Source organism: Populus euphratica, unplaced genomic scaffold (genome assembly GCF_000495115.2).
Source record: "Populus euphratica unplaced genomic scaffold, PopEup_1.0 scaffold86.1, whole genome shotgun sequence".
Taxonomy (NCBI): domain Eukaryota; kingdom Viridiplantae; phylum Streptophyta; class Magnoliopsida; order Malpighiales; family Salicaceae; genus Populus; species Populus euphratica.
The window spans coordinates 1,493,641-1,513,350 of record NW_011499880.1 but is presented as its reverse complement, the minus strand read 5'-3'; the positions used below and the strand labels follow the sequence as shown (position 1 = coordinate 1,513,350).

The 19,710-nt window shown below is 33.8% G+C and overlaps 2 protein-coding genes across 3 annotated transcripts; both read right to left on the bottom strand.

Annotated features, from left to right (window-relative positions):
* Nucleotides 1–4,003: 4,003 nt before the first annotated feature.
* LOC105129259 (bystin-like) lies at nucleotides 4,004–10,138 on the bottom strand. Its single transcript, XM_011031240.1, has 12 exons — nucleotides 9,904–10,138; nucleotides 9,619–9,828; nucleotides 9,338–9,464; nucleotides 9,128–9,179; nucleotides 8,672–8,999; nucleotides 8,078–8,157; nucleotides 7,328–7,375; nucleotides 6,641–6,787; nucleotides 5,420–5,492; nucleotides 5,231–5,303; nucleotides 4,405–4,497; nucleotides 4,004–4,214 (listed from the first exon to the last, which is right to left on the bottom strand). Exons 1-11 carry the CDS (start codon nucleotides 10,021–10,023, stop codon nucleotides 4,418–4,420), a joined length of 1,338 nt encoding a protein of 445 aa, XP_011029542.1. The 5' UTR covers nucleotides 10,024–10,138; the 3' UTR covers nucleotides 4,004–4,214; nucleotides 4,405–4,417.
* A 4,132-nt stretch (nucleotides 10,139–14,270) lies between these two features.
* On the bottom strand, nucleotides 14,271–18,642 carry LOC105129258 (peroxisomal (S)-2-hydroxy-acid oxidase). Of its 2 annotated transcripts, none has more exons than XM_011031239.1 (12): nucleotides 18,466–18,642; nucleotides 17,550–17,746; nucleotides 17,273–17,397; nucleotides 17,090–17,136; nucleotides 16,477–16,554; nucleotides 16,231–16,355; nucleotides 16,060–16,126; nucleotides 15,876–15,938; nucleotides 15,518–15,587; nucleotides 15,318–15,418; nucleotides 15,113–15,217; nucleotides 14,271–14,703 (listed from the first exon to the last, which is right to left on the bottom strand). In XM_011031239.1, exons 2-12 carry the CDS (start codon nucleotides 17,684–17,686, stop codon nucleotides 14,512–14,514), a joined length of 1,110 nt encoding a protein of 369 aa, XP_011029541.1. In that variant the 5' UTR covers nucleotides 17,687–17,746; nucleotides 18,466–18,642; the 3' UTR covers nucleotides 14,271–14,511. The 2 variants fall into 2 exon arrangements, with proteins under 2 accessions (XP_011029541.1, XP_011029540.1); XM_011031238.1 differs by having other exon boundaries at nucleotides 17,550–17,725; nucleotides 18,466–18,640.
* Nucleotides 18,643–19,710: the final 1,068 nt, after the last annotated feature.

Sequence of the window (19,710 nt, the reverse complement as noted above, 5' to 3'; positions counted from 1 at the left end):
TTATTACAAAGTTTTCCAACGCACTGTCTCTTAATTTCTTTACGTCATTGCACGCGCGAGGACTATTAGAAGCATGAAAAGAACAAGTTAGAGGAGCTGGAAGACATTGCATATGGTCATATATAGTCACTGTACACGTTGCGATCTCTAGTTGTGTGTAAATATTCATTGTGGCAATGGCCGGTGTCTTATGATGCATCAAAAGTCAAAACACCAGAGATTCATGACTCATTTATCGGTCGAGGACGCGTCGATCACCACTAAAAACTGCTTGAATTTCTATAAAAAGAATCATAAACAGGAATGATTTTAATTTTTTGTGTCATCGGTAATTTTTTCACATAATCATCCATTAAATATTGTTTTATAATTGATAGATTATTTCCCTCTTTGTCTTTGAAGGCTTCAAATTAAAATATTAATATGGTGTGTTTTTTTTTTTTTGGATAGTCCAATTTCCATGGTTAAAAAAGAAAAATAAAAAAGGAACTTTGGAACTATGATTTCTGTAGTCAAATTAAATTAACTTGCAAGTCAATGATACTTCAAAAACGGTGGCATGCTATATATTCAAAACATTCAATTTTAGTTGAGATCAGCTATGCAGTGCCGTTGTGTGAGGCCACAGACACTCCGGAGTACAGAAAGATTATTATAGATTTTTCATGCATATATACCTTGAAGATCACTGGAAACATCAAAAGGTTTGAGATATTGTTAATTAAATAAAGATCTCATCAGCATGACGGCTACTGAGTCTGTACTTGGAGATGGTTAAATTATTATTTGCAGCTATATATAGCGTGAAACGTCAAGATGCATGATAAATTAATTGCTGGCTTGTCCGCTGCCCATGCAGGATTTCACCATTGTGGCTTTACTGCGTAGAACTTGTGTTGGCGGGAAGCTTAAGCATGCACCAGTAGCAGGTTGATACTTCATATATATATATATATATATATATATATAACCAGAAATCTGTGTCAAACTTGTAAAATTTTATGACCTCAAATATTATTATAAATCCAAGTGTACATTGTAAGGTCTAGAATGTCCCAAGAATTCCAGCCGCCGTAGAGATGATCAGTGATTTTGTTGGACAAATTGAAGTTTCCACAGAAGCTTCATATTTTCCACACGAGTTCTTTGAGCCTGTTTGTGAAAGGGGCTGATGGTAAGTTTACAAGTGCGAGGAAAAACCTTGAGGAGAAAATAGGTCCAAGACTATTACTTATCATACGGGATTGGCAGCTTAAGTCAAGGTCTAGAACTTTCCTAGCCTTTTTTGATAAATTCAGGAACAGAACAGAAGAAAGTGACATAAGAAATTGTTTGTCAACTTTAAAAATCTGCAAATTAAGCTTGTGCATTTGAAGGATATATTGCAGCCATATACGTCAAAGAAATATCAGCTAATTAAGAATTGGAATATTAATAAACAATGTGTAATTGATAAGTGTGTTTGTGCAAGCACAATATGTGTAATAGTCTCAGAAGAAATTAATTATTAATATTTATTGAAATGGCAGCTGAGCTTTGAGAAGGAATTGTACACCATGCATCGATTCTTATAAACACGGGATTAAAAAATGGTGCTGGGTTTCAGCAGTCAAAGGTAGCTGGATTTGATTAAAATTAACATGGGACTAAAAATTTGCTTGATCCTTCAAGCACAAGCAAGCCAAGATACACAAGTTCTGCTTCAAACTGTAGCTGCAGACAGCCCTTGATCCGCCATGTGACCACAGTGATGTCATCTTGGAAACAGCAGACAGTCAGTAGACTTGCTTACCGTGAAGGCTGATAACAACCGAACAAGAAATGGTCCCGCATCGCCATGGAAGGAACAGAACGATCGAGAAGGTAAAGAGGGAATGGAAAACAGCTTTCCAAGAATGCTGACAATAATTAAATACAGATACTCCACTGCTTACACCCACAATTTCTGATTCTACGATGGACCACAACGTCACCCGCAACTTTTCTATACAGGCTCCTAGCTACTGCATTTCGATTGGAGCTGGACTGATCCAATCAAAAGCCGCTTTTCTCAGAAAATTCTGAAAGCTCCAAATTTTCCCACAAAGGGAGAAAAGACGACTGCAACCTACGTGTCAAGAGCCCAACGGCTGGTCGGTTTGCATCAGTGGTGAATGAATATTTTTGCATAATTGTAAAAGAAGTATTCTGTTTTTTTTTTTTTCCGATGAAAACGACTGCCTGTCATACATCTTTGCAGCCACCTCCCATACCTTTTGGTGACTTCGTGGCGTGCCTCATCCACACGAACGCCACCACATAAGAATCCAAGAAATAAAAATCATCAAAATATCATCATCGTATGTATCCATCATCATCTCTCTTTGACTTGCGTAGCCAGTGAAATTACAATAGCAGGCAGAGATGGAGGTCTCATTGCATTATTTTTTGTTGCATCCACACACACGCGTCTGTGTGTGAATATGATATTTTAATTTGGGTTCGTGTCGTATGATGATGCTAAACTTCAATCATAGAGCTTTGACGTGGCGATCCGAATATCAGAAATAATCAAGAATTTGTTTTATAGAGGAGAAATAATTATTTTTTATTTGAAAATATATTAAAGTAATTTTAAATTTTTTTCTAATTTATTTTTGACAAACCGCATATAAAAATGATTAAAAATTAAAAATTAATTTTAAATATAAAATTTATTTTTTTATTTTTTATAAACCAGAAATAACTAAATAGTAATAATATAATGTCAGACATGCTACCCTTTACTACAATCATTACCAAATAATAATGATTTGTTTGAGAGTATAGTTATATTTATTTTTTAAAGTATTTTTTATATTAAAATATATTAAATTAATTTTTTATTTTTTAAAAACTATTTTTTAGATTAGTGTATCAAAATAATTTAAAATTTATAAAAAATTAATTTTTAATAAAAAATTTAAATTTTTTTAAAAATAATTTGTATTCACATTTTCGAACCGCTCAGAAAAAATTGGTGATTATAGGAAATCAAATATGCTTTACTGGAACTTGTGTTGGGTATTATATTTTAAAAGTATTTTTAAAAAGGTTATAAAAAATTTATATTTTTTATTTTAAATTTATATTTTTTATATTTTTAAATTATTTTGATATACTAATATCAAAAATATTTTTTAAAAATAAAATAATATTATTTTAATATATTTTAAAATAAAAAATATTTTAAAAAATAAATAACACTACACTCCTAACACACCAATCACATCTATCAATCCGTAACATTCATGGCGTCGGCAGGTATCTAATGCCAGCCATTCAATGTTAAATTAGACCAAGCCCAGATCGGTTTAATGCCAAGGATGAGAAAAAGGGGGAATGGACCACGTCTTGCTAGTAATAGCCGCTTACCCCAAGAGTACAAATTGGTAGGTATGCAATCCATGCACGTGAGGCTTTGGTCAATTTGCAGCCAGAGAGAATTTTGGGTGTCGGCTAAGGAAATGTTATGCTATATTGTGGAGGCATGCGATGAAAAGTAAGCTGTTGAAAATTGGAAAAGAGGACGATAACTTGAGATTAATCTTGAACACAGTCAGTCCAGTTCAGGCGCTTGCAGGATGAATAAGCAAGAGACCATCCATGGCGGTCATCGCCGCCGCCCACGGGATGACATCATCTGAGAAGAAAAAAAATGGAAGAAAACAAGCCTCTGGAACCGTACATGGAGAGCAACGGTGAATGTGATCGTAGAATTTCCGGGGCATTAATAACTTGCACCATGCATTGAAGAGAATATTTTAGCAGAGAGGGAAACAAGAACGATTAACCATGAATCTATGTTTTGTCATCAAGCATCAACTTGAGAACATGTTGTCAATTGAGAGAAGTATTTAGTTAGGCCAGCTTAATCAATCTATAATATAGCAGTCTAGAAGTTAAATGCAGAAGCGCATGATGCAAAAAAAAAAAAACAAAAACAAAAAATTGATGTTTGTGAAGGAAAAAAAACCTTCATGCAAAATCAAAACGTAAATAAACATCACATAGGAATCTGGTTAATAAAAAAAAGGATTATACAGGAGTGAAAGATCCAAAACTATTTTGCTATATCCGAAATTCTACTGGCTCTTGATATCTAATTAATTGAATTTAACAAAAAAAATATATGAATTCACCCAAAAAACATGCAAACATCCATGCATATCGCTTCATTATAAAATCTTTGGAACCTGCAATGGGAACATGACGTCAATTAGCTAAAAAAAAAAAAAAAGCTGAATGATTTTCAGTACCATACCCTGGTGGTTAAGCCAAGATTAACATTGAAGTTGTTTGGATGATTACATCCATACAAAAAAAAAAAAGCAATCTAAAATCTTTTTAGCTAACATCAAAATAAATAGAGGATGATTGTCATACCAAGGCTAAGCATTCAGTCCTCCTCCATAGGTACTTCTGGAATATCAAACCTGTCTTCCTCAATTGTTTTATTTATCACCGAAACAGGAGATAGTGATAGGGAAGTCAAGGAATCAAGAATTAATCCAACTGAGTATAATAATTGCAGGACTAGGGGAGAGAAATCATGTAAAATGTCACTTAGCAGTAACAATTATTGTAGTTTTTTTTAAAAAAAAAAAACAAAAAACAAATTGCACCATTATAAAATCATCGACTTCATGCTTATAAAAAGCAAATCAGCACCTTCATATAGAGGATTTGTGATTGAAAATTTCATAAACCTTGAATAAGGAAAATAATACAAACATGACCGACTTAACCAAATGCATGTAAAATCATTGTATTACAAGCATGCAACACAAGGGTTAAAACCATCAATATCCAAGAATAGAAAGGAAAAATGATTTGTAAGAAGACAGGCAGGCATGCAATTGTTTTTCACCCAAATAATTTCTAACACGCATGTCACAGGACTTGTGAAACTACACTTCCTAGTTTCTAATCAATAAATTAAATTCAGTCTACCCAATCTCTTTACTATTCACCAAGAACATATAATGACCATGCATTGTCATCCATCTCATTGTCATCCCTATGACTTCTAAGAAGATGCCATTTCATGAATTGCTGATAAACCAACACCTACAAGTTAATATGCAGAAAAATCCTTAAAAAAATGCTACATCATACAAGCATAACATAACATAACATAAGATAAATAAACAAAACAGGCAAATGACCAATAAAGAGGTATAAAGCTCCAAATTTTGCAAGCAAAGGATATTTATTGACATGGGATCATCCTTCTCTCCACGATTGCGGCTATTGTCTAGCTCTCTGATTATTTCTGGAGATACCTGAAATCAAAATGAGCACAGAGATTAAACATTTCTGTGAAATAAACAAAATTGATCCATTTTGAATATTATGTATGTGTAAACATAAAAGAGAACTATCAGATGGATGGTCTCACTAGTTTATGCTTTTGCCTTAGAACTAGTCTTCTAAGGTTATCTTTATCTTCCTTCTGCAGTTCATTCTTATACCTGTGAGGATTTCAACAGCAATTGTATGAGTGAAAAGGCAAGTGTGAATTGTTTTGATGCAGCTACTTAATTTTAATCGCACAAACACTAACGATGCAAGAGAGATTTTACGAAGAAACACCCCATGTCATACTGTGCTGCTCAAAGGAGAAATTGTGTGATTTTCAAGAAGGGTTATTTTCAGTTTATTAATGATTTTGTTAATTGTATAGTTTTATCATTACTAAGAAGGTCTCTGATTGCAATAGGTGCAAATAACCAAAATCTCATTATTGCTGAGAATGCTTTTGGTGGATTCTGTTCCCTTCGTTAGTTTAGGTAACTTTTGGTGGATTTTGTTTCCTTTGTTAGTTTAGGTAACTTTAAGAGTTCTCATGTGCCTATATAAGCACATTCTATGTAATTGAATGGCCATTTTAATCAATGAAATCAATTATCAAGACCTTGATCCACTGCGTATAACACCAGATATTGCGAGATAGCAATAATAATGGATTTCATTCATCAAAATGGCCTTTCGATTACAAATGATATGAGTGCTTCTATGGGCACACAAAAACCAAGAGTCCTAGACTTAAGAAGGAAACAAAATCCCTTCTTGAGCAAAATACCAATAAAATGTCCTAACAACAATGACATCCTAAATATTGCAATTATTTTAAAATGGAGAACTTGCTATAGATGCCAAAAGTACACAATAAACTACAAATAATTTGAAAATACTAATTATTTGTAATTTCCCTTCTCGACCTGCATTTGATTGATTTGGCAAAACAGATCCACATTAATTACTTTGCTAAATTAATTATCACTCGTGAAGCATCAGATAGAGAAGGAAATCTGTGAAACACATGAAAACACAGTAAAACAGAACCATCTCCAATTAGCTACTGCAACCCCTTTCTTGGTGCCTCAGGTTACATGTACGCATAATAAAACAAAGCAAAAGGGAACAGCCTGTACAAATAACATAAAAGAGTACATCTGAAACAAATGCAAAAGAGAGAATAGATATGGCTAAATCTAAAAAGAAACACCCTTTAACTCGCATTCAAAAATTAAGCATTTATAGATTATACACTCTAGATAGATTTCACACAACTACAAAGCAAAGAGGCAAGAGAAAGGAACAAGGAAAAAATATCAACCTTTGCACAAATGAAAGAAGTGATTGATGCCAAATTACAGGCATTATTCTTGTATCCTCAAGAAATCTCATGAAATGAGCAACAACTGCATCAAGTACACGATATGGCAAGGCATATTTCTTGTCCAATAGAAGCTTGATAAAATAACTGCAAATAATTTACCAATGTAACAAGTAATATTCAGATCATTTAGCAACTAAAAAAGCATGAGATCCAAAATTGAAAGGAATTTTTACACAGGTCCGCTCTTGAATTAGTTATTGGCTTATCCTTTCTTGAATTAAACCATGGAATCACAACTACAAAGGTTCATGCATCAACAATTGTTTCATTACTCAAAAGAGTACTATACTTGATATTGCCAATCATTTCATCTCTCATCTTCTCTTACAAGTTTTCTTCTCAGCATTTTCTAATGAAGTTTATTTGCGACCATCAACAATTCTTTGGACTAGCATCACATCAAGAAACCCACAGAACAAATTGCTAGGATTTTGCTACATTAGTCATGACTTGTTTTCCTGAATCCATGTTAGGCATGCATTCTCTTGTAAGGTAAGACCGCAGACTGTTCAAGTGCAGAGGCAAACCAAATCCATGCATAGCATGGATGAGCAAGTAAATCTGCTAACTGTTACACACTCCTTTTTTATCTTTATTTTTAATACATGTTATACATTTACATACCTTGTTGTGCCGCAATAATCCATTTCTGAAAGTTTCAACAGTGTAACACTACAATCCCATTAAAAAAAAGAGTTAGATTCTTTCCCAAGTATTTGAAACTTAGGAAAACTAAAGGTACAAAGTTTCAGCTGCTACAGAATCATCTTATCCATGTGTGCTGAAAGTCGAAAATATCACTTGGATGTCTTCAAAAGAGGGCGGAAAATTAAAGCAGAATGGTTTGAGATGTTTAAAAGCACTGGTGTAACTTTGTAAAATGATATGTAAATCATGAAACTTGGCAGAATAAAAGGTGCAAAGTTCCAGCTGCTACACAAGCATCTTATCCTCCTGTGCTGAATGTTGAAATTACCACTTGCATGTCTCAAAACAGGAGAAAAAAATAAAGAAGGGTTTGAATTGTTTAAAAGCATTGGTGTAACTTCATAAAATCCATTTGTAAATCATGAAATTCTTATCTTTCTCAACAAGAAATTCCAACTATACAATGAAAAAGATGTCAACAGGTAACGGAATCATGTTGATTTACAGTGGGTCAAAATATGCAAGTGATTCGAGAACTTTGGGATATGGAAAGTAGTGTTGGATCCACTGGGTTTGAAGGGTCATCAGGAGGATTATGCAGCGGGGTTATTGTGTCTCCCTAACAGTTAACAAGATGATTTTATAACTAAACATATGGATACTTTTGATTACCAATTAAGACCTGCACTGAGTGTACATGGTTGTCATTGGCAAAAGTAATCATACCATGAATGAAGCATAGGAATGGAGACCTTCTGAATAATACTTCCAACAATAACAGCTTCCCTAAGATTGCAGGTCCCTGACTGCATATCAAGAAAGGAAAAGGAGTTTATATTAAAGCATAATCATTGGTTCATTAAATAAAAAATTATCAGAATCAGGCATCATATGAATTGAAGGCCACTGAACTTCTTGTCAGAGAGTTTAGTTTTGTCTATCCTGTCAGGTATTTGTTTGGGGTTAAGTTTTCTTTTGTTGGCCTCTATTCTTTTGCAATCACTAATTGGAATACAAACTATATTTTCAACTCTCCACCAAATAAAACCATAAAATTTTAATTTGTCTAAACCCTAATCGGTCCAGCCACCCTGTCCTGCATTGTAACACATAAATTATAAAATAGCAGTTTGGATTTAAACAAAAACAGGGAAGTGTAGGAGATACAGAAGATAGCAGTGAATTAATGCATCTGATCAATCTCAGAAGAGCAACATCAACAATTTATCATGAGTAAGAGAAGTGAAAGCATTCAGAGACTATACCATCACTGATTAAAAAAAAAAAAAACATGTAGAAGATTTCAGTGCTAATAAATACCTTACACAATGGAAGCAATATTCCCTTGTTGAATGCAGCTGGTTTATATAGAGACTTTTTTAAAGCTTGATACAGACTGAAATGCAGCCTCTTATTCATCCTAATATCATCTCTCACTCTAGGAAGTAAGACAAGCCTATAGAAGCGCTCAGCCTTCTTAGCACCCAAATTCGAAGAGAAGATTCTTGTGGCTTGATACATTGCAGCTGGTGACCATTTTTGAGGTTCGGTCAGGTACAAGACATCCTCCCAAAGTTGCATACAAGGGATGTGTTTAAAAGCTTTAGGTATCTTTCCAGCTGTGTATTTACTAAGATACTCGCCAACTCTACACATAATCATACCAAAGTGATTTCATTACATTAAAAATTATTTCGTTCACAAATCTGTTTTGAAGAAAGGTTCTAATAAGAGAAAATGGAAAAAATATTGTCAAGAAGAGGATAGCTAATTTACCCCTTGTACAAATCTATGAGAGACTGGTCCAGCTTAGGCATAGGCTGTGTCTCTGCAATCAAACAAAGATATACAGTATAAATAGTTAACTATACAGATTCAAGCATGTATACTAGAGTAATCACCAGTTAAAAATCTAAATGAAGGGTTCATAAAATAAACAAAAACTGATTTAAGGAAAAAAAGGGTGAATCATGTAATAATATGAACCTGAAGAAACATGAGCATCCCTCTTTTTTATTTTGTCAATGATAAGGTCGGTAAGTGTTTGTTGTGGACCAGCATCCTTCGACAAGAATGCCTCCAGCAATTTCTCATCGTTCTCATCAATCTCCTCCTGTCAAACCACCCAATTTAACTTCTTTTACAAACAAACTAAAGCTCCAAAAAAATCAAATGAAGGAGTACAAATATTCAACAAAATTACAGAAAACAATAAGCAAAATAGCCGAAATAAAAAAGAATTTATGAAAACAAAAGGAAATGCTAACAGGATAATCATTAAATTGGCTTTGAGTCTCGGAAAAACCACTAAAATCGTCAATTTCATCCTCAGCATATTGCTCTTCCTCACGCTCAGGTAATTCTTCCTCCAAAGCATTAAAATTAGGGTTCCTCTCTTCCGCTTCCTCAGCTTGAATCTCCTTCTGTTGGATCAACGCCACTTTCAAGATTTTCGAGCTCATCCCCGACGATATCATCTAGAACAGAAAATCATTAAAAAAATCAGAGACATAAAGGGGGGGTAAGGGCGTCAAAAACAAAGTGTAGATTACTTTTTGTTGTTTCTGGTGGTGTTTTGATGCTTTGGTTCGTGTCTTTGTGGAAGCAATAGAGTCTGTATCCTCCTTGAGGAAAGGCTCCGGGTTTTGGTGCCTCTCTCTTTTCTTCGCCATTGATGGAAGATAGAGTGGGTTGTTCTGCAGATAAAACTTCTTCTCAGAGAGACTTCTGCTTGGTGATGCGAAGTTAAACCCTTGTGCTCCGAGGTTTTAGGTTAAGCTATGTCTTTACGCTTATAAATTTATCCATATTCTCTACTTCTAGCCCTATATTTTAAGAATTTTCAATGTTACCCTTATGTCATAGAAAGTTTCAATTTTACCCTTCACTACTGACTAAATAATACAAATTAAGGAATCCTTTGGTATTTGTTGGTTTTTATTTTCTGTTTCTGTTTTCATTTTTTTTTAGGAAAATAAAAATAAAAACTGAAACTTTATTGGTTACCATAGTTAAATTGAAAACTAAATTGTTTGGTTGCATTTTTTTTCTTTTATGAAATAGGATAATAATAAATTTTGAAATTAAATTTATTTTTTTAATAACTTAGAATAAGATTAAGGTTTATTAAGAGAAAGTAGAAGTGTAAGTTTAAATATTTTTTCACTAGAAAGTAATTGATAATTGTTTTTAATTAATGTAAGTTTGGACTTACGTTTAACTCGATTAATTTTATGAATTATAAAATTAATAATTATATAAATTTTTAATAATTTTAAAGTTTGTGAAATTTGAATAAAAAGTAAATTTTATATAAAAAAATGCCTATAATAGTTAAATAACTTTTTTTGGAAAAACCTAGTGTTCTCTCTTTTCTTTTGTAATCTTGTAGCTGTTAACGTTTTTCTAGATATGGTGAAAGAAAGCCTATCATATTAATGTAGTCAAAGCTTGCAACATAGAACTTTTACTCGTAAGAAAAATAAAAGCAATAAGAGTGTAAAGTTGAACAGAATGATAATTCATTAAAAAAAAAAAAAAAAAAAACCTTTGAAGTTCCTCACTTGTGTGTGTGTTTGTGAGCTTTCTTTAATCAATACAGAAGCTATCTTTTTACCCTATGTCTCTTATTTCTGGGAGGTCTTTCTCCATTCGCAAGTTCTTTTTTAAAAAAAAAAAATAAAAAAAACTCCATTTATTCTATTATAGGTGGTTGGCAGGCCTATATTTTTTCTGTTTCAATTAGACTTTTTGCAGGTGTTATTTACTCTTTCCACTAAAACCATAATCATCGCTACTCAAAATAAATTTGGTCGATACACACACACACATTTTATAACCAAATGATTGTTTATATGTGACCATAATTTTTTTTTTCACATAAATATATTTAATTATTAATAAAAGCTTATTTATTTTTAGTATTTATTAAATATTTGATTAATAAATCTAGAGTAAAGATAAAATTTTTGTAATAAATGTTTTTTGCAAATAAAATTATTATAATTATAAAATTAATATTGCATTAAAGCATCATTACTAAATGTTCTTAATCAATGCTATATTAAAATTGAATGTTAATTAAAGTTATTGAGATTAATACATATTATGTTATTTTTTTATATAAATAAAAGTAGTTGCTTTTATACGCTAAAGTATGATGAATATTTAAATCTAATATACAGGTACTTGTAAAATGACATGTATACTAAACTGACCCGTATAAGAATTTCTATAAAGAGATCACATGTATTTGTTGAAATGTTCACGTGATAGCTGTGTAAGTGGTCCTTAAATTTCATATCACAAAGATATTTTATATATGAAATGTTATATTTTGATCATGCTACATGTTGTCTTAATGACGAATAACAAATAGATATGTGTTACGTGTAATATGACTATATGAAGGTATTTAAGTAATTAAAAGAGAATTTATTATTTTGAGTGACTTAGAAAAAGTCTTTCATATGTTTTTAAATAATATTGATTGTAAATCCTTATGTAAGGTAATTAGAAATTTGAAAAAAGTTTTAGAGCCCCAGACAACCTTTTTTTGCTAAGCTAAAGGGTCAAAAACACTATATTGAAATTCTTTTTGCGATATGGAATCCATTAACACTAGGAAATGCCTTTTGGATTGTTGGATTGTGGTCAACCAACCCATTTCTCGCTCCTTTCTCATTTCCCAATGATCCCTCACTCCTCTCTTTTAAATTCAAGGGCTAAAATGTAAACAAATGAAGTTTTGAACCAAAATATAAAAAATCAAGAAATAGGGACTAAAAAGTAAAAATAAAACTTTAGGGGCTAATATAAAAAATATACTTTATGTACAGTGAGGAAAAAGAAGTTGAGTGTTCATTTATGTTTCAAATTCAATCTTCAAAGTTTTAGCTTCTTTTAAGACATTACCTTAAAAATCGCAATACCTTACAACCACTTTGTGAGGTAGGCAAAATATTAGGCTTTAACCTATTTTATATAAAAGTTCATTTTTCAAATTCTTTTACTTTAAAACTTCTAGAAAGCATATAAGAAATCTCAATGAACTTGTTAATAACCTCATGTCAATCAACACAATAAAAAAAAAATGGAGACCTAATCAACTTTCTCCACCAATTTGAGGGTTAAAAACACTATACCGAAACTCATTTTGCTATATAGAATCTATTAACACCAAGAAAAGCTTTTTTGATGGATAAATTATGGATAACCAACCCTCTTCATCTTCCCCCTCTTGTTCCTTGATAATCCTCATTTTCTTCTCTCAAACCTACGGATCAAAATATAAACAAATAAAGTTTTAAACCAAGAAACATGAATTAAAAACAAAAAGTTTAGGGACTAAAATAAAAAAAATTTCTCCTGATAAGGAAGAAATAGGTCAAGTATTCATTTCCATTTTAAATTCAATTCCTAAAGTTTTAGTTTTTTGGAATTAATAAAATTAAATTTTATTTTGTCAAATTAATACTAACTTAATATCAAGATTTATTTTTTATGCTATGAAAACCCTACAACAAGTTAACTAAAATGAAATCATCAAGTTCAGCTTTGAATTAACTTTATGTGAAATGATCCAATTAATTTTTTTTTTAAAAATAGAACATAATATTGCGAGCAACTATTATAATCCACATTGGATTTTGTTTTTCTCATATGATCCATTTCGACCATCTAATATTTTTTTTACATGATTCAAAACACCATTGTTAAATGTAAATATGTGAAATCAAAATATGATTATTGTTAAAAACAACAATTAGAATGAGTATCAAATTTATTATTAAAAAATTATACTCCACTTTGCTACCATGAAGAGAGAAAGATGTGAAAACTAAGTAGAGGTGAGAGAAAAAAAGAGATTTTTATATTTTATTTTGTTATATCACGAGATTTTTATATTTAAATAATTAAAATAAATTATAAAACTAGACTAAAAACTAATTCAATATAAAAAGAACAAATTGAAAAAAAAAATCTGAGTGATTAGGAAAAAAGAAAAGGAATCATTATGGACAATGTGTCTACTGCGTTTGAACAGTAAAACAATCATGCGACTAATTAAGAACGAATGGAGAACTAGGGCTTGGCCTAGCGGTGGAAGGGGCTTGTCTCCTTCCACTGCACCTGGGTTCGAGTCCTAGCGTGCACGCCTGTCACCCCCGCGGTGCCTTACATGCCTACTGGGTTTGCAGGATATTCAGTGGGCCGTGGGAATTAGTTGTGGTGCGCGCAAGCTGGCCCGGACACCCCACGTAAATCAAAAAAAAAAATAACGAATGGAGAACGCAAACCAGTGCTTGACCTAGTGGTGAAAGAGGCTTGTCTCCTTCCACTGCACCTGGGTTCGAGCCTTGGTGTGCACGCCTGTCACCCCTGCGGTGTCTTACATGCCTACTGGGTTTGCAGGGTATTCAGTGGGCCGTGGGGATTAGTCGTGGTGCGTGCAAGCTGATCCGGACACCCCACGTAAATCAAAAAAAAGAAAAAAGAGAACGAATGGAGAACAAAAACAAAACAAAAAAAAAAAAAAGAACGAATGGAGAAAATAAAAATAATACCACGTGAAGAAAAACCAACGGCAAGTCCAGGTCTGCTTCCTCCATCATACCAAACAAATTGAACCCTTATGGACCGAGGCAGGATTTCAATACCTGTGAACCTCAACTCTTCGAGCAGCTTAGTAGAATCAAGTGAAACTCTAAACGGGAAAGTCCCGTGCTTGTTTCAATGTATGCTAACTCATCGAAGCTGCACAAGTCTTGCAAGATTAAAGCATCTGAAAGAGCAGAGTTAGCTTTCCCTTGGGTTGCTTCAGAGAAAGCAGGAGGTATACAGCTTTTCAGCACGACAGTGGCAGCTTGGCATCCAAACTATTGGAGCCTATCAACATACAGATCATGCATCCAATATCAACACTTTAAGGAGAAAACTATAGTATATGATAATTTTGTTTAAACAAAGAATATACAGCGAAGGCAGCAGTAGCCATAAGATTGTAACCATCCATCATCCATAAAAAAAAAAGCTTAAAATTTCCAAAAGATTTGCAGACCCATCAATAGTGAAACGACAGCTTTACATAACAAGGCATGCTCTCAAGTGCCCAGAGTAAATTACTGCGCATGGGGCTGCTGGACACCCAGGGATTGTTTCTATAACTTCGGAGCTAGGCGAGCACGAGGATGGTCCCAATCGGTTACAATGTGGTCACGAGTGATTTCCTTGAGGGAACGGCAGCCACTTAATGCCATAGTAAGTTCAAACTCCTCACGCAGCATTTGAAGCACTTTCCTCACACCAGCTTCTCCTTCAGAAGCAAGTGAAAAGACCACTGGTCGGCCAATCTGTCATCAAGACCACCACCGAATAATCCTCAATTCTCAGTTAATTTCTTCTATAGATGTTAAAAATGGAAAAGGTGCTTCTTGTTAAACGAATGCTATCCAAAGTCCAGTGACTTGGAAAAATGAGTTGAATCTACAAATTGATACTGAGCCCCAGTTTATTTGCAGGGAGATAGAACCAAAAGGACAGCATGATGCTTAATAGAGAGAGCCTATCAGGTTAATTACCAGTCAGGCTAGGTATCACCTTGGGAAGGTTGTGAATTAGGCCATGGATTTAGGTGCCTTAATTAAAAATAGCCGTGCATTGTGATCAATAACTCCTGGCATATATGTGGCTCATTTTATGCAGCCCTTCTCTTATGATTGCCATACGAAAGCTGTGGTTAAGTCAATTTGTAATACTTACAAAGATGCCAGAGGCTCCAAGTGCCAACGCCTTGAAGACATCGGTTCCACGCCTTACACCACCGTCCAAGAACACCGGAACTCGTCCTTGTGCAGCCTTGACAACCTGACATCATTGATGCAGAAATGAAATATAATCCCCCTTCTAGAATGTGATGATTTTTTAATCGACTTGGCATGTGTCAGTTATGAACATGTTGAAGTACCTCTTCCAGTGCCATAATAGTGGAAGGCACGTAGTCAAGCTGGCGAGCGCCGTGATTCGACACTATAATCCCTGCTGCTCCAGCTTGAATCGAAAGCCTTGCTGCAAAACCATGCAAAAAGAAAAGAAAAGAAAATGTTCAAGCATTTGTAAAAAATATACAATGACTGTCGATATTGCTACTGTTTGTATTGTTCTTACCATCCTCAGCAGTGAGTACACCCTTCACCAGAATTGGAAGTCTGGTGATTGTCTGAAGCCACTCCACATCCTATAAATATTTCAAAAAAGCATATATATAAATACATCAGTGGAGCAACTCATCTATACAAAGAATTGGTACGTAATCATGCTATATCGATATCACAGGCTACAACTCACATATTTGGATTGCCTAACAATCCTTAACAAGCTTTGGTAGTATTTTTTAACTATCAATGAAAAGAACTCGAAAAGAAATTTTATTTAAAATGCTAACATCTTGAAGTCTTAAATGTCCAACCCTATTTATGACATTGATGCAGACTATGAACTGGTAACCATAACAAATCTAGCATACCTTCCAGCTCAGAGTACGATCAATTTGACCAGCAACATATGAGGCAAGTCCAGAGTCATTGGCCTGTACAGCCCAACAAAGCCAATCATGAGTTGTATAAAAGAGAGAGATCAATTATTCAGTATACAATTATTGTCTTGAGAATCATGTAATTATTCAGCACAAGAAATATATTGGAACTCACCTTGTCCATCTTGCCAAGGTCCAAACCTTCAAAGTTCTTCAATGTCAAAAATGGTGGCAGAGTAAATCTTTAAGAGAACAAATTAGCAGAAACTATATTTAGTCAGAATCAGGATATATCACTCCTTGCACTAATGGTTTGTTAAGGTCAGTGTTAATTTGAAATCTGCACCTGTTCTTGATGTCAGACTCCCTGCGGCCCAACCTTGGGGTATCAACTGTAAGAGCAATAGCCTTGAAACCAGCCCTCTCAGCTCTTCTGACAAGCTGAGCAACAACATTCCTGTCCTTGTATACCTACGAGACGAACAGCAAAAGCATTCGTGAAGCAAATTGTTGAATCTGCATGCACACCTGAAAACCAAGACATGCTGATCCAACAAATAGAAGGACATCAAACATATTATTTCAAGCTTACATAGAGCTGGAAAAAGCGGATGCCAGGTCCAGTGGAAGCGACCTCTTCGACACTGGAAGTAGCCCATGAGGATAATGTCTGAAATAATCAGAACATTTAAAAATTAAGTACGGCAGACATCTATGATTGAGAAGTCAAAGAAGCAAGGACATGTATGAGAAGCATGTCAATGCTCAAAATTTGTCTAAAACTTTCCTCAGGAAAAAAAATTGTGAAAAAAAATGAAAAAGCTCGAAGGTATAAAATAACCAGAAGAGATTTCTGAAACACTTCGAAAAATGTCATCATAGCACCATTTCAATGTTTGAGGGTATACACTTCAGTTAAGGGTTTCACATAAAACCATTTGCATTTGACAGTTCAAACAATCGCATATCCCATAATTGTGAGCAAAAAAAGAGCATTGGAACAGTCTTCAATTACTTGCAATCAGCAAAATTATCAGGGAAGAATGTGATAGAACATGAACAAACTGGCACACGACGTTAGCTCCTCTATTTTTGGTGTCAACTAGTTGAATTGATGCTCTCTATCCTCAAAAGAGAAATTCAGGCTTTGAATGATTGCAGCACACATATCTAAATGAAACACAAAAGGTGGTGAAGAAACAAACCATGATTGTCCCAGCAGCTGATGCAGCTCTTGCTGTAGCATACTCCCCTGCATTAAACGAAAATGATTTTATCAAACTACGGACCACGCCCTTCTTTCAACAGATTCAAGGGCCAGATTAAACCATTAGCAGAAGAGACCCGTTACCACTGACAGAACAAAACTGAATCTCACTACTGCATACCTTCAGGATGAGCCATTTTCTGCATGGCAGTTGGAGCAATCATAATAGGCATTGATATTTTGAATCCCAAGACAGTGGTGGCCATGTCTATTTTGCTCACATCAATAAGAATACGGGGTCGAAACCTATGTATCATTCAAACCAAAAGAAACACATTACTAAACATATTAATGCATAAAAATTACCTCAGCTACGAAGCAAAAAGGATTCCAACGACAATCAAGTTCCACATCCAGCGTTGTCTATAAACTACAAAGATAAAAAGACAAAGGCTCACAGAATTCTTGAGAATGCGTTTCTGTTTTCTGCTAGAGTCCACTGGTCCTCTGCACCAGAAGCATAATAGTCAAAGACCATCTTTGGCAACTTCTGCTTAGCGATGGCCTCGTACTCCATGACATTGGTTATCTCCATCTTTAAAATCAACGGTTAAATCCCCCCCTCTTACACAATCTGTATTTAAGAATCAGCACACTGATCACCGATCAATAAACACAAGACGTCATATCAAAGTTCAGCGACGGGGACAAAAGCACAAATTAACACACGAGGTGGAATCTCAACTCTCAACTAGTATGTACTATTATTATTACTCTTGTCATGCTGAAAGAATCTTCCTTGGAGCATCTAAAATCACGGATACAGAGAGAACAAAAACACAAAGAAACAAAAAGTGAATTTTTTTTTTTTTTAACAAAGTATGGACTTCAAAAAAATACTTGCACTGTCCAGGTACAAGGAACCGAAGTGTATCAACCTACAAGTGGAAATCCACATACGATACGTCTATAAAATATAGATAAAGAGAAGAACAGGCATATCTTTTATCTTTTGTCCTCAAAGTAAATATAAAAAAGGTCTAAAGCCTAAACCAAGAAACTTTATCGCTTAAATTAAGTATTCTATGAAAGAAGAAATTGCAGCTCAATTTGCACAGCTTAAAGTTTTAAAACACTCAAAGACAAACCAAAATCTCTAAAATTAACCAGCTAAATATTGATTAGCTTAACAGAATGGGATATAAGTATCTTGTAGCACCATGAAAAGAAATGAAAAATCATAGCTATGCTGGTAAACAGGACTCAAAATGAAACAGGGTAAAAGATAAAAAGACCCACAAGAAAGAATGTGGAAACTTAAAAAGTACTGTAACATAATAAGCAAGTTAAGAGAAGTGAAAGCGAAAAACAGACCTCTGATGAGAAGCAGGAGTGTGCACTAGAGTCGTAGTGCATGCAAGGAGAGGAGAGGAGAGCAGTCTTGAGAGATTTGAGTTGGAGAAAGAAAGAGAACGCAAAGAGGAGGTTAATTATATGAAGGCTTTTGCATGGAGACAAAAGTGGTGGGGCTGATATGAGGCCATATTTGTGTACAGTGGATAGTGATATAGGAGAAGAGCAGAGAAAAGAAGATGGGGAAATATGCATGGTGATGGGAGTGGATGAGCATTTGGAGGTGAGAATTTAAGATCAAATCCTATCACTGCGGATTGGATGCTTCTCATCCACATAGCATTCGTGTGTTTCACAGCTTTTTCTCCTTCATTATCTTTTCCATGCGCTTTTTTTTTTTCTTAAAGAAATATTGTGGGCAATCCAAAAATGATGAATAAGAGGGATTGGAGAATGAAACCACATACAGGGTGGCTCTCCGTTCTTCTTAAACGATTATACCGATGACGTACGGGTCGCAATTGGCGGCTTTTCCTGCCCGGCCGAACCAGAGTTCCCCTGCCTATCAGTTTATCCTCGACCACGGTGACGTAAGGCCAAGTGGGATAGAGGGTTTTTTTTTTAAATGTTTTTTAAATTATTTTATTGATATTAAAAATAAATTTTTTAAAATAAAAAAAATATAATTTTTATATATTTTTAAATAAAAATATTTGAGAAATAATTTTAAATACTCCTTTATCTTTTATCACACGACTTTATTTTATTTTCAAATCATTGTTGGAATATTATATCCTAATAAATTAAAGTAGAGAATATAGAATTTTTAATTAGTCATGTATATTTGTTTGTACGGTTATTTATATATAATAAATTATGTCATGACTTGAAATCTTGAATATATTTTTAATTTATTATAATATCATATGTTGACGCCATCATAGGTAGAAAAATGAACTAAAAGGAAATAGATTTTTTTTTGTTTTTTATTTTCTTGAACTTCTAGTGGTACAATAGAAAATAAATACAATTTGAATTCAAGTTTAAAATATAGTTTCACCAATGTAGCAGTGATAACTAGCGTCCATCGTAGCAACAACTGATGTCCATCAATATAGCAGTTCCAAGAGCTAACTAAAACCTTAATCACATAACAAGTAATTGAATATATAATTGAAACTTTAGAAAAAAAGCAATTTAAATTCAAACCTTGTAACTGTAATTTTCTTCTTAAATGTCTGTGATCTTTCCATGCTTAACACATCA

What these genes read in the sequence shown, in the direction of transcription:
- LOC105129258 (XM_011031239.1), bottom strand. Translation starts at nt 17,686, where the DNA reads ATGGAGATAACCAATGTCATGGAGTACGAGGCCATCGCTAAGCAGAAG. An exon ending in GAAAATGGCTCATCCTGAAG is followed by an intron (nt 17,137 to 17,272) that starts GTATGCAGTAGT and finishes CGTTTAATGCAG; the next exon opens with GGGAGTATGCTACAGCAAGA. An exon ending in TGTACTCACTGCTGAGGATG is followed by an intron (nt 15,419 to 15,517) that starts GTAAGAACAATA and finishes ATGGTTTTGCAG; the next exon opens with CAAGGCTTTCGATTCAAGCT.
- LOC105129259 (XM_011031240.1), bottom strand. Translation starts at nt 10,023, where the DNA reads ATGGCGAAGAAAAGAGAGAGGCACCAAAACCCGGAGCCTTTCCTCAAG. An exon ending in GATTATTGCGGCACAACAAG is followed by an intron (nt 6,788 to 7,327) that starts GTATGTAAATGT and finishes AATTATTTGCAG; the next exon opens with TTATTTTATCAAGCTTCTAT. An exon ending in GGATGATCCCATGTCAATAA is followed by an intron (nt 4,498 to 5,230) that starts ATATCCTTTGCT and finishes CTTCCCTATCAC; the next exon opens with TATCTCCTGTTTCGGTGATA.